Source organism: Rhinolophus ferrumequinum, chromosome 3 (assembly GCF_004115265.2).
Source record: "Rhinolophus ferrumequinum isolate MPI-CBG mRhiFer1 chromosome 3, mRhiFer1_v1.p, whole genome shotgun sequence".
In the NCBI taxonomy this organism is placed as follows: domain Eukaryota; kingdom Metazoa; phylum Chordata; class Mammalia; order Chiroptera; family Rhinolophidae; genus Rhinolophus; species Rhinolophus ferrumequinum.
Genome location: NC_046286.1, coordinates 4500567 through 4516656, shown reverse-complemented (window position 1 = coordinate 4516656; position 16090 = coordinate 4500567). Strand labels below are relative to the sequence as shown.

Below are 16090 nucleotides of genomic sequence, written 5' to 3'. Positions count from 1 at the left end.
GTGTTTGTAAGACGGGTAGGAAGGGGAAGAACCAGTGGGCTGAGTACTCACTCATATCCTTGGAGATGTTGGCAAAAATAACCCTGAATGAGCGCAACAAAACTGGGGAATCCAAGGAGCAGCGTTTGCGTGAGAGGAAGGGTTGGTTATGGTCACTCAACCTCTTGGGATCTGGCACTGCCTTGTGAAACGGGGGTTTAGAATAATACCACCCTCACCCCAGTTCAGATGCACTCCAGGACCTAAGTTCTAACCCGTGGGGCGTGGCCTTGTTTTCCTCTTTTGTTGTTTTGTTTGTTTGTTTCCAAAACAACTTGCTTGGTATCGCCTGGGAGATAAGTTTCCCTCCTGCCCACTTGGGCCACGTGCCAGGCCGGCCTGTGCCGGTGTCTTCACGGCACTCCTAAGGAAGAGCTCGTGCTCGGAGACGTTTGGTCCAGAGACAGCAGAAGGAAGCTGAGTTTTCCTGTGTCCTTTGCTCAGGAAGGGTGTTCTTAGGCTTCCTTCACACTTCTCTTTCCCCTGAGCACAGCTGGACTGAAGAGGAGGGCTGAAAAGAGGGGAATTTGGTGCAGCCCCACGTTTGGGTCCGAGACAGGTGCACAGCAGATGTGAGCCCCACTTCCCGCTAGGAGCAGGCCAGCCATATGTAACCATTCCCCTTGACTAAAGCGTCCACTCGTGTGGCGCCAGCAACAGGACAGGCAGACCCGTCCCCCCCACCCCGTGGTCTAAATAGCTTTGGTACTCCTAAAATTCCACCCCCCACCTCCCGCTCCCTTTTGTACAGACAATGGCTAAACCTGTGAGCGTGCTATTGCTTTGTGTTAATCAGTTTCCTTCTATTTGAGCTATGTGGGAGGGAAGGGCATTGGAATTGTAGGTTGTAATCTTGTGCCAACCAATAAAAACCAGTATTTCACACACGTCCCTGCTTAGTGTCTGGTCTCTTCTTCCCAGAGGTTGCCCTTGAGTGTTACACGTCCGTCTTGATTTTACTCCCGTCTCTGCTGGGTTCTTAGGAGTCGCCCCAGAGGCTGTAGGCGGCCCCAGGGGAGATTGACGGTTCAGGAAGTTCAAGGGAGGGATGATCAGAGAAGCCGGTGGCACACAAAATCAGCGTTTTGTTTCCTCTTGCCAGTCACTGCTACAAGGTGCCCAGGGAGACCCCGGGCAGACTGTCAGTGCCCAGTGCTGCAGAGAGGGCCTGCCCTCCTCAGTCAGGGAGGTTTCACTAGGAGCCCAAAGAGGCACGAGGCGACAGGGAGCCCCATCCAAGATGACAAGGGAGCACAGAAGAAGTTGCTTCCTGTGTGGAAGCAGGAGCTGGCCAAGCTGGAGGCAGGCGGCTGGAGGGGCAGTGGTGTAAAGGTGTGTGTGGCAGGACTGGAGGCGGGGATCAGGGAAGGCAACATTAAGTTGAGCTGTTGCCCCCAGGCACGAAGACAAGTGAGCATCTTGAGCTGGAATGAAAACTAGAGCATGATGAGGTCACATTACGGAAGGTCACAAAAGCCAGGCCCAGGAATCTGGCTTCGCACATGTAAAGCATTCTTGAACAAGGCGGTCATGTGCTATCAGCCATGTGTGAGGAGGAGGCCGCAGGAGAGGGTGGAGAAGAGCAATCTGGAAGCTTGTGATAACTCCACGAGTGACACAGACTCAGCGAGTGGACCTGGGGATGAAGAAAACGGGGAGAGGCACGAATAGGCATCCTATCACAATCAGAGGAACATGTCCCTCCACGGAGGCAGGCTGGCCTCGGGGCTCTGGTGACATGCCCAAGTTCTGTAAGCAAGGAAACCTGATGTGGTCGATGTCCCCCGAGGGTCGCTACTAGGATGAGACTGAGGTGTGTGTGCCGAGCTGACAGGTGACTCATTTATATGATGATGAATGTCAAGTTACCTGGTTAGTGCCCCTGCTGTCTGTCCAAAAATAGGCAGGACGTTATTTCTGAACAATAGCCTGATGACTTCATTCAACCCAGCGCAGACTCCCGTCCGCCGGTCAGGGGACTCTTTCCCCATGAAATCTGACTCTGCAGGTCTTTTTCTTCCATCCTGTGATGATCACCCCTTCTTCCTGTATCAAAGGATTCTTTCCCCCCGGGTTTGTGTGTGTGTAGTGAGGCTCCGAGCTGGTGCATGCTGGTGCTCATGATGATATTCAGGGGACCACCAAGTGGCCACCTCTGTTGAGATCTGGGGTCTGGAAACTCGCCACACACCCGTGTCCAATCACGGTGGGCCATTCTACAGGTGGCCTGTCACATTTACTACATTGTCAGAGTAAATACAAACTTTGGGATTATCTTGCTGCAGCCCAGCCTCCTAGCCCAGCCTGCAAGACTGGCTAGAGAGAGAAATCTCAAGGGACCCCAAAACTTTGAGCGTGGGTGATGAGAGAAAGCCCAAAGGACAGCAGTGCAGCTCTGACATTGCTGGACCCAGCACCGGGGACAGTGCCACAGCACGCATGGTACTGCCTAGGCCCTGTGTTATGCTGGCTGGCAGCTCTGACCATCCACGCCCCATGGAGGTGGCAGAATTCCTGCTCATCTCCAAGGCAGCCTGGCTCCTATCCTTGTGCCCAAGAAAGCCTGGTATCAACCATGGACTTGTTTGCTTTCTGGTTTGAGACAATTTAGGGTATGAAAGGTTTATTTTATCTCCTTGGTCTTGTGACACCCAGCTAACATCTCACAGCATCTGAGGCTGTAGCCATGAGGCTTCGTGTTCTGTGTCCTGAATACCAGGACACTTAGTCCTCACAGGCGCCTGCTTGGGTGACACATGGCATGAAATGAGAGAGGTAAGCCACTGGAGGTAGGCTGAGGGGACGGTGGAGAGAGCTCGTGCAAGAGGACCATGGGAGGGTGGGATGGAGTAAGGGATCCAGAAAAGGCAGGAAGGACAGCCACGCGTCAGAAGGCTGCTTGCCAGAACAGAAGGTGTGAGCCCTGGAATTAGAGCAGCTCAGCTGTCGCTAAGCTCTGTGGTCTTGGACAAAGTCACCATCCCTGTCCCCTCCTATTTAGTGGTGGACAAGTCTACTGTGCAGGATTGTTGTGAGTGTTCTAGTAAAGGAGTGTACGTGACGCCAAAGTTGGTGTGTGACCGTAAATGGTGGCTGCGGAGTGGACATCTATTTGGGAAATGCCACCGGCTGTGCCAATTTCACTAAGACAAGTCCCAACAGACACAAATGATCACAACGCAAAGTAACAAGTGCAGTAAGAAGAAGGCTGAGGGACCATCAGGATTCAGGAGGGATGAAGGAATTCTTGGCTAAGGGGACGGCATTGCACGGGCAAGGCGCTGTGCTCCGGTCACGGCGAGTTTGCTGGGGCTGGAACATGATAGCGACAGTGGCTGGGAGGAGGAAGAGGCAGCAGGTGCCATGGGAAAGGTCAGCTGGGGTCAGGTGGCTTGGCAGGCTGTTTGAACTTTACTCCGCATGACTGGGGAGCCAACAAAGCTTTTAAAACAGCGTGGTGACTGCATCTGCATTTGGGGAAGATGATACTATGGTCCACTGATGGCTGCTGGGGCTCCGGGCCTGAAGCCAGGCTGTGTTCCCTGCCTTGCATTTAGTCTGCGGCCCTGTAACGCGCAGGGCTGGGTCATCACCGTTGTACGGTAAAGGAGGTGGAGGCTTAGGAAAGCAAACGAATTTGAAAAATCATGAGGTAAACTGCCACGGATGATAGCTAAGACAATTTTGGAAAACTACAAGGAAAAACACAGGACGAAAAGGGATGTTCTATAAGTATCAAGACAGTATAAAGATACAGTAACTAATAAAACAACATGATAAAAGGGAATAGCTAGATAGAGAAATAAATTAGGAAATGACAGGTCACCGAGAGCCAGACCTGTGCTTCCAGGAATATGGTAAGAGCCAGAGGAAACGCACCTGAGTGCAGACAGGGTGGATGGGTTCGTCAGTAAATGGTGTAGGAACAATTGACTAGCTCAATGGAAAGAAAGAAAATTAGATCCCTACCTCACACCATACCTGAAAATAAATTCACAAATGTTTGTGTAAAATGAGTCATAAAACTTTCAGAAGAAAATACAGAAGTCATGTTATATATTCACACAGGTTATATAAATGGAAAAACTGTAGTCAAACTTGAGGGGTCTGACACCAGAGCCTGCCCTCTTTCCCACTCAGTAGTCCTCTCTCCTGGTCCCTTTAGAGTGTCAGCTGGACCAGAGCAAGTGGAAACTGAAGGTAGGGAGGTGGTGAGTGAAGGCTGGATCTGCGTCTGGTCCCCTCAGAGGGAGGGACTTCCTCTTACATCATCATCAGTCAGCAGGTTGGGCACCAATGATGGTACCAAGACACTGCCAGGTGTCTGCGTGAGAGAAACCATCAGGAACTCAACAAACTTACTGACGGTGAGTGGGTGGTCATGACACTTGGATAGGTGTGAAGAGGATAAAAATAAGGCAACAGCAGTGAATCATGGCGTGACAGGGCTGGAAGGATTTTAGGGATCGTCTAGTCCAATGCTGTCATTTTACAGATTGGGAAATAGACACAGTGAGAAGGGACGTCATCACTGTTCTAGATTGGAATCCTGAGGAAAGAGTACAGGTCCCTGGCCATGCTGTAAATAGCTAACTCCTCTGTCCTTGTTGGCATGAAAATCTCTTTTTCTAAATGGTTATCCTGCTCTGGCCACCAAAGTCTATCCAGTCCGTGCCAGGTCTAACCCCACGTCCACCACTTCATCACTCATTCATCATTCTTGACTCCATCTTTCTTGTCCCCATATTCTTCCCGGGCAGCCTCCCTTCATAAGCACCACCTGGAATTCATCCATCCATTCCTATCCCCTACGCATGAGCTGAGCCCGCCCAGAGAAAACCCTAGGCGGTGGGATCCCCGTGGGTTCACGCGTCCCCTCACCTGAGCTTCTGTCGATTGACAAGTCCAAAGGCCACTTGTCTAACCTGACTTCACTGACCCTTCCCTCCCCCATGGTGTCCCTGGCAACATTTCTGGTTCTCTTCCTACTCATAGCTTTAGCTTTCAGAGAAAAGTTGCAGCTCCTTAGATGAGTACCCAGTATCTTTTTGTGATTTGGCCCCTGCTCACTTCCGCCCTCATTTCTCGCCCTTCTTTCCTCTGGCCTCAAGGAACGTTTTGCAGTTCTCCAGATGCATTGTACACCGCGCACGGCCTCACAATTCACTGGTGCTGTGCTCTCCCTCCGTTGGGAAAGTTCTCTGCGATCCTCTCCCCTAGGTGGCGCTGTGTGACTCCCGGACAAGCCCCCCGCTGAAGCCACCTGCTGAAGCCAGGGAGAAGCTCTGCCAGTGGTGTCCAGCTGTGGTTCAGAGCGGGTACCTAGGCAACGTAGGTGGGAAGAAGCGAAGCGCCAGATGGCATCTTGGGCATGTCCACAGCACGGAGAATGTCTGCCGAATGTCACTCTGTCCTCTCAACAACTGCCCCCCAAAACATCCCTTCACTTTCCCCCAACCTGGACGCAGATGCTGGACTGCCCTCCGAGATCTGGGGAGGGAGAAGTTTGGAGCGGGTGGAGGGGGACACCCTAACAAAGAGGCCCTTCCCTTTGGGGTAAGGGTGACGTTCAGCCAGCGTGGCACCCACGGACCAAGCAGAACAAATACCGATTGGAAGCCTGTCCGCTGAGGCCCCTTCCGCAGCTTTCTCTTTCTGCCTTGAGTTTGCGGGTGAGGGGACAGTGCTTTTTCAGGGGGAGGAAACCCTCAGTTCCTGCTACTCCCCTTTGTCTGTCAGCCCAGGAGCCTGTGAACTTTCGCAGGCCTAGGGCAGGCTCTAAGGGTCACTTCCAGCAGGGCCTGTGTCTGAGAGTGGCAAAGATGCGGGTGAGACTGGAGAAGGAAGGGGCAGTTATGGGGATTTTCAGTTTGGGGGTGCAGTCAAGGGGAATTTGCTTTACCTGGGCACCTTGAGTGAGGAAGCTGAGTGGATCAGTTATAACAGCTGGCATCTGACTAGTGCTTTCCAGTTTCCGAAGTCCTGTCCCACCAGTTCAGACAAATCCTTGAATACCTACTGCCTGACTAGGGCCAGGGCCCAGGGCCCTGACCTTCACATCCGCCCTGAGAGCCAGGCACTTTGGTCCCCATCTCATCGTTGAGGGAGCTGAAGCTGGAGGAGACGGGAGAACAAGGGGGAAATAGTTTGGGTGAGGGTCAGGTTGAGAAGGGAGCTGGAAGGAAACAAATACGCCATAAGTCAGGCCTCGGGCCAGTAAGCTGTCCCCTCCAGCCACCCCTCCCCTCCAGTGCATCTTAAGGACCCACTTAGCCCCTCCTCACTTATTCCTTCGGGATATGCAGGCCCAGCCGGGACATCTCATGGGCCCTCACCGACTGGCCTTGGCGCTGCCCCGCTTTGGAAGGAGGGTCAGCCTCCTGTTAGAGAGAAATTACCTGTGTGGAAGGGACCTCTGCAGTTCAGGGGCCTGGGGCGGATCCACCTTGGAGGAACCTGGGCTACATTAGGGCCACGTCAGGGCTGGACAGAGGCAGGGGGCTGGGTGAGAAGGGGCTCTGCTCCTGGCACTCCTTTCAATACCTGTGATGACCCTGAAACAGAGGGAGCCCCAAAACAACAGGCTCACCGCCTCAGGCTGCCATTGGTGTCACAATGGCAGGGCTGGGAACTATGGGTCCCTCTCTGCCTCAACCCTGCTGACTTTTATCCCAAAATGGGACGGGGGCCAAGGTTGACCCGACTCCATGGCCAATGTCTCCTTAGAAGCTCTCCCTTGACTCCTCCCTCCTCCTGGAGCTGGTCCCCTTCTCCGCTCTCCTGAAAGAGAGAGCCCGATGGGCTTCTGGAAGAGGTGGAGGTCGGAACATAATAGAGGCTACATGCATGCAGAGCACCAAGTAACTTCACAAAAATAAGCCAGGATAAGAAAATTCCTGGCAGGAAGCACCCTCTTGAAGTTGGGATTATGAATCATTTTCTTCTCTGTGATTTTACATATTTTCCAACTCTTGAGAGGAATTTGATTTTGCAATCAGAAAGGAAATAGTCCCTCACACTTATGGAGCATTTTATTATTTACCAGTATATATCCCATATGTTCCTTCTTTCAATCAACAATAATCTTTGTATGAGATGGATATTATTAGTTACACTTTGGAGTTTCCAAGTTGTTGAGTGACTTACTTGAAGCCACAAAAATAGTGAGTAGTGGGGTGAGGGCACTGTGGGCCAGCCTGGCAGGGTGTTCAACATGATGGCAGCCAACAAGATTCCGCTATACTCTTCGTTCCTTTCTTTATGCGTCTCCCTTCCCAGTCCCTGGGCGTTGGCCATCAACTCGCCCGTCATTAACTCCATAAATAAATATACATTGATCACCCCGTGTGTGCTCCATTATTTTTTAAGGCATCCTTTATTCATCATATTTTTAAAAGCTTCATTGAGATATAATTAACATACAATAAGCTGCACATATTTAAAGTGTACAATTTGAGAAGTCTTGACATACGTGTTCCTATGAAACTATCACAACCAAGATGCCTCTTTGTGATTCCTCTCTCCTGACCCTCATGCCTCTATCCCCAAGCAAACACTAATCTTCCTGTCACTACAGTTTGCATTTTCTAGCATTTTATATAAATAGAATCATACATCATAAATTTTGTCTATGTTGCAAGGTATGGATTCAAATTGGTAATTTATCATATACTAGATATCCAGTTCCAGCAATGTTTGCTGAAAAGGCTATTCTTCTATTCTTAGTTGGCTGAGTATTTTTTATCATGAAATGGTGTTGAATTTTTGTCAGATGCTTTCCTGCATCTAGGAAATGATCGTGTGGTTGTTTTCCTTTGTCCTATTAATGTGCTGTATTACATTGATTTCCTCATGCTGAAACACCCTTGCATTCCTAGGATAAATTCTAGGATTGTCATACTCGTATATTGTATAATCCTTTGGTCATTGTGTATAATCCTTTTCAACGTGCCATTGGATTTGACTTACTAGTATTTTGTTGAGGATTTTATATGTATATTCATAAGAAATGTTGGTCTATAGTTATCTTTATATATATATATATATATATATAATTTATTTATTATATATATATAATAAATTTTATTCGGGAATATTGGGGAACTGTGTTTCTCCAGGGCCCATCAGCCCCAAGTAGTTGTCCTTCAATCTAGTTGTGGAGGGCGCAGCTCACTGGCCCGTGAGGGAATTGAACTGGCAACGTTGCTGTTGAGAGCTCGCGCTCTAACCAACTGAGCCACGCGTATAGTTATCTTAATGGAGTCTTTCTCTGGCTTTGGTATCAGTATAATGCTGGCCTCATAGAATGTGATTGCAAGTGTTCTCCTCCTCCTCCTCCTGTTCTTCCTCCTCTTCCTCTTCCTCCTCCTTCTTTACTTCCTCCTCCTCCTTTTTCTTTTTCAATTTTTAGAAGACCTGAATAGAAATGATGTTAATTCGTCTTTAAATGTTTAGTATAATTGCCCAGTGAAGCCATCTAGTCCTGGACTTTGTTGGGAGGTTTTGGATTACTGATCTAATCTTCTTTCTTATATAGGTTTGTTAAGAGTTTCTATTTCTTCTTGAGTCAGTTTTCATAATTTGCATGCTTTTAGGAATTTGTTCATTTCATCCAGATTCTCTGTTGGCATACAGTTGTTTATAGCATTCTCTTACAATCCTTTTAATTTCTGCAAAGTCAGTAGTAATGTACCAGCTTTCATTTGTAATTTTAGTTATTAGCATCTTCTATTCTTTCAGTCAGTCTAACTTAAGTTTTGTCAATTTTGTTATCTTTCAAAGAACCAGCTTTTGGTTTTGTTGATTCCATTGCTTTGGGGTTTTTTTCCTATTTCATCTATCTGTTCTCTGATCTTTATTATTTTCTTCCATCTGCAGGTTTTGGGTTAGTTTGCTCTTCTTTTTCTAGTTCCTAAAGGTGTAAAGTTAGGTTGTTGATTTGAGATCTTCTATAAATTTCACCCTGAGTACTTACTGCTTTTACTGCATCCCATAAATTTGGGCAGGTCTTCATTTGTCTTAAAGTATTTTCTAATTTCCCTAGTGGTTTCTTCTTTGACCCATCGGTTTTTCAAGCGTGTGTTACTTTCTGCATATTTGCTAATTTTCCAGTTTCCCTTCTGTTATTGGTTTCTATTAGGTTGGTGCAAAAGTAATTGCAGTTTTTGCAATTATTTTTAAACTTTTATACCGCAGTTGCTTTTGCACCAACCTAATAGCTTCATTACACTGTGGTCAAAGATACTTTGTATAATTTCAATCCTTTTAAATTTATTGAGAATTCTTTTATGGCCTAGCATCTATATCAATAAGAGATATTTACCTGTAGCTTTTTCTTTTGTGTTGTCTGTCTTTGATATCGGGGCAATGCTGAGTTAAAATTAGTTAGGAAGTGTTCGTTTTCAGTTTTTTGGAATAGTTTATGGATTGGTGTTAATTCTCCTTTAGATGTTTGGTAGATTTCACCAGTGAAACCATCCGGTCCTGGGCATTTCTTCGTTAGGTTTTCTAATTTAGTAAGATTTGTTGTGTGGCCTAATGTATGATTTGTCTTGGAGAATGTTCCATGTGTGCTTGAGAACATGTATATTGTTACTGGGAGGAGTGTTCTGTTGGGTCTAGTTGGTTTATAGTGCTTTTCGAGTGCTCTATTTCTTTACTGATCTTCTGTATAGGATATTCTATCCATTATTGAAAGTAGGGTATTGAAGTCTCCAATCATTTTTGTAGAACTGTTTCTCCCTTCAATTCTTTCAATGTTTGCTTCATGTATTTTGGGACTTCATGTATTTTAGGTGCATATATAATTGGTATAGCTTCTTCATGAATTGACCCTTTTTATCAATGTAAAATGTTCCCCTTTGTCTCTTGTAAGAGTTTTTGACTTAAAATCAGTTTTGTCTGATATTAGAGTAGCCACTCTAGTTCTCTTTGGTTACTCGTTGCATGGAATATCTTTTCCATCCTTTCATTTTCAACTTATTTGTGTCTTTAGGTCTAAGGTGGGTCTCTTGCAAGCAGCATATACTTGGATCTTTTTTTTTTTTTTTTTTTTTTTACATTTTTAACCATTTCTAAGTGTACAGTTCAGTGGCATTAACTACACTGTTGTGCAACCATCACCACCATCCATCTCCGGAACTTTTTTCATCTTCCCAAACTGAAACTCCATCCTCATTAAACAGTAACTCTTCATTCTTCCCCACCTCCCAGCCCCTGGTAACCACCATTCTACTTTCTGTCTCTATGAATTTGACTACTCTAGATACCTCATATAAGTCAAATCATACAGTATTTGTTCTTTTGTGACTGGTTTATTTCACTTAGCATAATGTCTTCAAGGTTCATCCATGTTGTAGATGTATCAATATTTCAATCCTTTATAGGCTGAATAATATTCCATTGTACTCGAACATGTACATCATATTTTGTTTATCCATTTATCTGTTGATGGGCACTTGGGTTGCTTCCACCTTTTGACTATTGTGAATAATGCTACTGTGAACATGAGTGTACAAATATCTGTCCAAATGCCTACTTAATGTTCAAAGTACATTTCATGTGGGCAGCATATAATTGGGTCTTGCTTTTTTATCCATTCTGACAATCTCTGCCTTTTATTTATTTTTTTTAATATTTTATTGGGAACAGTGTGTACTTCCAGGACTTTTTCCAAGTCAAGTTGTTACCCTTTCAGTCTCAGTTGTGGAGGGCGCAGCTCAGCTCCAGGTCCAGTTGCCATTGTTAGTTGCAGGGGGCACAGCCCACCATCCCTTGTGGGAGTTGAACTGGCAACCTTGTGGTTGAGAGCCCGCACTCCAACCAACTGAGCCACCCAGGCGGCAGCTCAGCTCAAGGTGCCGTGTTCAATTTTAGTTGCAGGGGGCGCTGCCCACCATCCCTTGTGGGACTCGAGGAATCGAATTGGCAACCTTGTGGTTGAGAGCCCACTGGCCCATGTGGGAATTGAACCGGCAGCCTTCAGAGTTAAGAGCATGGAGCTCCAACCGCCTGAGCCACTGGGCCGGCCGCTGCTTACTCATTTTTAAATTGGGGTTGCCCACTTGTCCTGCCTTGCTCAGAATGGTGGTCATGGGAGTGAGGGGAGTAAAATCATGCTGTCTCTGACACTGAGACCCCAGTCCTTTCTACACACTGGCCTAGTTCATGTGACCACTAGGCCCTCAAAATATATGGGTGGAAGGCCTGAGGATGGGGACAAAGGTTGGGTGTGTGGGGCAACCAAGGGGCCATGGGTTCTAAAACCTATCACTTGAGTCCCGAAGGACTTGGTGTTGAGGAGAATAACTACCATGGCTCCCAGTGCTTTGACAAAACCTCAGATGTGTGGCCTTTAGATCAAGTCTCTATGATTTCATATTGGAGCATTCACTGTATTCCTAGGGGTTGCAGCTTTCTGTAAGTTTGCTTCTTTCTATAAGAAAGACGGCCTACACAGATTTCTACAGAAATTATGATTCCATGAAAGACTTTGAGGACATGAAGAAGGCTATCTTTCAGAGTGCAAAACGATTTTGGAAAGTAACAAATTTCTGTGGGTTGAATTCCATGGAATTTTGTCACTGATCTGTGTTCCTAAACTATGAAATATGACTATTTAGGCTAAGGAATAGTTTCTCTTGACAAATAAACAATTAAATACTGTGGAAAAAGAGAAAAAAAAATGAAACCCATCACTTGATTCCCAATTCCTTACAAGGTGAGACAGGCCTTGCCTGGGGAGGTAGCCTCCTCCCTCTGCCCTCAGGTCTGATGGAAACCTACTCTTCAGACTCAAAAGCCTGAGAACACCAGGAAATCTACCTGGGGCCTCCAAACCCAGGCGTTTCTCTCATTTTTTTCCCTTTATCTGAGTCCCCATCACAGTCAGATGGTGGTGTCTGGAGACAAGAGGCCAGAGTTCCCATCTGCCCTCTGGTTCCTCGTTGGGTCATCTCTGCACCAGACCTGCCCTCATCCAGCCTTTTCTGGAAGGGCCTGAAAAAACTGAGGTCAGACCAGACCAAGGGGTTTAACCATGTCCATGCCATTGGCTGCCTCTGGCAAAAAATAGGGTGACCCAGGCCATCCCTGTATCTCCAGTAGCACCCGAGGACCCAGAAGGGCCTCGATCTGTTTAAGCTGCCTCACCTTTACATTCTTAGGTGGTTTCCATCACCTCCCAGTCTGGAGTTTTCCCAATTGCTTGTAAGTGTGGCGCAGGGGGGAGTTTGGTTAAAAAACTCTATACACACAGACACACACACACACACACACACAATCTGAGGTAACTGTAGATTCCCCTGCAGCTTAAGAAATAATAGAGATCCCTTGTACACTTTGCTTAGCTCCTCCCAATGATAACTTGTGCAAAACTACAGTATAATATCATAACCAGGATACTGACATTGGTAAAATCCACCAATCTTATTCAGATTTCTCCAGTAAATGTGTGATATTTCAATTATCAGAACACGAAAGCTTTGACCCAAGCTTACCTACTTAGCAAGTTTCCTGTAACCCAGGGGACTTCACCCCGCTGCTCCGTCTGTCCCATGCCCCCCAAAGAGGTCAGCGGGGAATTTAACATCCAGGGCATGCTGTATGCTAGGTTCCTCACCCGTCATCGTTTAATCCTCCCAGAAGCCTGTTTTATAGACATTAAGAATGGAGCGCAGCAAGTATGGGTGGGCCCAAGGCTGGAGGCAGGAGCTAACCCAGCCAGCCTGCTCTACCCTCTGTACACAGCCCAGAGGGTTAGTCTGCACTAGGAAACGTGGACTCAGCACAGAGTAATGGAGGTCATCCCGGTGCAGGGTCCTGCCGTGACGGACGCACCGCATGCCTGGGCTAAACATTAGAGCGTGGCTTGGCCCTGCACGTGGGCTCCAACCAGAGGGGCCGCGGGGGAGAACGCCAGGTCTCGCCCGGAAATCTGAGTCTCAGGGGCAGGCGATCAGCTGGGATCCGCCCCGGGGTACGCTGGGAAACCGCGCGCTCCGCCCCTTCCCCGTGCGCTTTCCTCCCCCCGCTGCGCAACCCGCGGCCGCCCCCTGCCGCTGCAGGATGGACCCTGCAACCTGGGCAGTCCCCGCCTTAGCACCGCCCACTCCCCGCCTCCGGATTGGCCGCTCCAGAAGTTTCCAGGCCGTCCGCCTTCCGCCACCGGATTGGCTGCACCGGGTGCTGAGGCTCCACCCATTTTCCCGGGTCCTTTGATCACGCGCCTCCTGGCTCTTCCGGGGCCAGCGAGCCAACCGAGGGCGTTCCTGTCCGGGCTGCAGCGGCGGGAGGTAAGGCGTGACCGGGTTGGATGGGCTGCAGGGCGCTGGCACAGGTCCACGCCTTGGGGTGCCGGGGTTCCAGGATGCCCGGGCCCCTCGGCGTCACCCCCGAGCCCCCCTCCCCGGCCTGAACCTCCCAGAGCCGTGGGACCAACCCCCCGCTCGCCGTTTGCTGGTCCGCATCCTAGGAGCGGCCCGACACCCTCCCTGCCTCGAAATGTATCCTCGACCATGGGACGGTATGCGTGCTATTGGGCAAGCCCGGTGACCCCACGGACACCGGGACAGGTAGCTCATGTGGCGACCCAGGCGAGCTGGGGTCAGGGACATCGGGGCATCTGTGCAGCCGCCCATGGACAGTCTTCTTGCACCTGTCGATGGGAGCCGCCCCTCTCCTCCGCTTCTCAGCCCAGGCCAGGAGGGGAGGGACCTGGGCGGAGTCCTGGGTGGGAACCAGAAGGTGACATCACCTCGTAGATAGTCCAGTCCTGCCCACTTGTGTCCACCCTGCAGGAGACAGATGGAAGAGAGGGTGTCCAGGCTATATGTCTAGTGACACCAGGAACCAGGAGGGCAGAGTCTATAGCCTGAAGTGTGGGGACTGGACCAGGAGTGAGGCAGGCTCCTCCAAATGCTCCTATCTCACCCCTTAGGGCACTCTGCAGGACCCTCCCATTTTTACCAAATCTCCCCATTTTGCTTCACCGCCTAGGTGCTGGCAGCCCAGTGCCCCAGGAGGTCAAGGCAGGAGCTGGAACCAACATCTAACCTTTCCCCAGAAGTTGAAATCGGCAAATGTTTGGCCAGCACCTGAGCTGGGCCCCACCCTGATTTGGGGATAGGAGCTGGGCAGAATTCAGGCCCTCCTTCAGCGCCTCTCCTAGTACTCTGCACCAGGATTTGCTGAGTCGTTGGAGGGTTACACCCAGCACATTGACCTACCTGAAGCATCCTTCATCCCAGTGCCTGACCTAAGTTTTCACACACCAGCGCTTGGGGAGGGGTCCAGAGCCTGGATGTCACCCTGGGTGAAATTGATAACCTCCGTTCCTCCTCCCCAGGGAGCCCAGTGGAGGCGCCCTCCCGAGGCACCACTGCCCATGCTGAGTACCCAGCCCTCCGGCTGCCGATGTCATGAGTAACACCACAGTGCCCAATGCCCCCCAGGCCAACAGCGACTCCATGGTGGGCTATGTATTGGGGCCTTTCTTCCTCATCACCCTGGTCGGGGTGGTGGTGGCTGTGGTAAGGAGCCCCCACGTTCACACATATACACGCACACCTTTGCTAAGCAGAGCTGGGTGGGCCTGGTCCAGCCTGCATACAGCATCTCAGCTGTCCTGCTGTTAATGGGAGCAGAGGGTGTGGAGGGCGGTGGACCGTCCTGGGCTCCAGCCTCCAGTGTGTGTCTCTGTTACAGGTAATGTACATCCAGAAGAAAAAGCGGTGAGTGTCCCTGCCCCAGTGCTACCTCCCCCACACTCAGCTTCAGTTTCTTCCCATAGGATCTGAGTTCTCTACATACATGTAAGAGTTCTCTACATACATGCCCCTCAGCCATCCTGATAGAAGCCTGAAATCCCCTACACTCCATTTTTAGGTCAAGCTCAGCTTACCCCCTGGGGAACAGAATTAGACATGTGTTCTTAGAGCCCTAGTGTGCCCCAAAAGGCACCCACTGGAAGTGCCCCTACCCCGGGGAGTGGAGACAGCAGTCAGGTGTTTGGGGAAGGGGGTGGGCACCCTGGGTTGAGCCCCCCTCGCCTGCTCCCCAGAGTGGACCGGCTTCGCCATCACCTGCTCCCCATGTACAGCTACGACCCCGCCGAGGAGTTGCACGAGGCTGAGCAGGAGCTCCTCTCCGACATCGGAGACCCCAAGGTGAGCACTCTGGACAGACTCGGCAGAGGTGGGTCTGTTCTCCTGCCCACTACCTACCCAAAACCAGAATCTGGTTCTGCCCTTGCTCCCATTTGGGCCCTGAGTAGTGGGGTACCTCTTCCAAGGTTGTGCTGTGGACCCCCAGGGGCCAGAGCCCAGCTGTGGCACATTTTCCTCCCCCACAGGTGGTACATGGCTGGCAGAGTGGCTACCAGCACAAGCGGATGCCCCTGCTGGATGTCAAGACGTGACCTAACCCTCTGGCCCCGAGCTTCAGAGCCATGGGGTCCTGGAGTGTCCAGGGCCCTGCTGCCTGCTGCTTTCCCCTCCCACTTGCATCCCACTCCCAGCTCCCCTGGCTGGGCACTAGGTCTCCATTCCTTCTCCCAGCCTTCCTGGCAGCACCCGGCCCATCACCTCACTCCCCGGCACTGACAGAACTTCTTCCTTTTTAGGGTGGAAGGGGGGCTGGGAGCAGGGGCTGAGCTTTGCCCTTTCCTTGGGCCCCATCTTTCTTTAGCCCTCCCTGAATTGGCTTTAGAGTCGTTTCCATGGTGACAGGGCCTGATGTATAGTATTCAGTATATTTTGTAAATAAAACGTTTTGTGTCTAGCAGTGTCATTGACTTCTCCAAGAGGGGCTTAAGTTATCTTCCCCCAGAGCTGATTCCAGTGCTGCTTCTTCCTGCCCCCAACTTGAAGAGCTGGGCAGGGCACCTCCAAAGCCACCCCACCCACCAGTTCCTTGGTTCCTACCCTTAGCTGTTCGGGCACCCACCACAGAAAGACGCCAGTCCAGAAAAGGATATTTTTTTATTCAAGTAACTGCAAATAGGAAACCAGAGGGGTGGCCCCAGGCTGGGACAAATAACGGCTCCCTCCTCCCC

The 16090-nt window shown here is 49.8% G+C and overlaps 1 protein-coding gene across 3 annotated transcripts; it reads left to right on the top strand.

The window, feature by feature from the left end:
• Positions 1-13186: 13186 nt before the first annotated feature.
• Positions 13187-15816, top strand: SMIM29 (small integral membrane protein 29). Of its 3 annotated transcripts, none has more exons than XM_033093723.1 (5): positions 13187-13331; positions 14035-14567; positions 14743-14768; positions 15137-15203; positions 15389-15816. In XM_033093723.1, the coding sequence occupies exons 2-5, from the start codon at positions 14457-14459 to the stop codon at positions 15452-15454; spliced, it is 270 nt and encodes an 89-aa protein (XP_032949614.1). In that variant the 5' UTR covers positions 13187-13331; positions 14035-14456; the 3' UTR covers positions 15455-15816. The 3 variants fall into 3 exon arrangements, with proteins under 3 accessions (XP_032949614.1, XP_032949596.1, XP_032949605.1); XM_033093705.1 differs by having other exon boundaries at positions 13189-13331; positions 15098-15203; XM_033093714.1 differs by having other exon boundaries at positions 13196-13331; positions 14384-14567; positions 15098-15203.
• The last annotated feature ends 274 nt before the right edge of the window (positions 15817-16090 follow it).

What these genes read in the sequence shown, in the direction of transcription:
- SMIM29 (XM_033093705.1), top strand. Translation starts at nt 14,457, where the DNA reads ATGAGTAACACCACAGTGCCCAATGCCCCCCAGGCCAACAGCGACTCC. An exon ending in TCGGGGTGGTGGTGGCTGTG is followed by an intron (nt 14,568 to 14,742) that starts GTAAGGAGCCCC and finishes TCTCTGTTACAG; the next exon opens with GTAATGTACATCCAGAAGAA. An exon ending in CCGACATCGGAGACCCCAAG is followed by an intron (nt 15,204 to 15,388) that starts GTGAGCACTCTG and finishes CCTCCCCCACAG; the next exon opens with GTGGTACATGGCTGGCAGAG.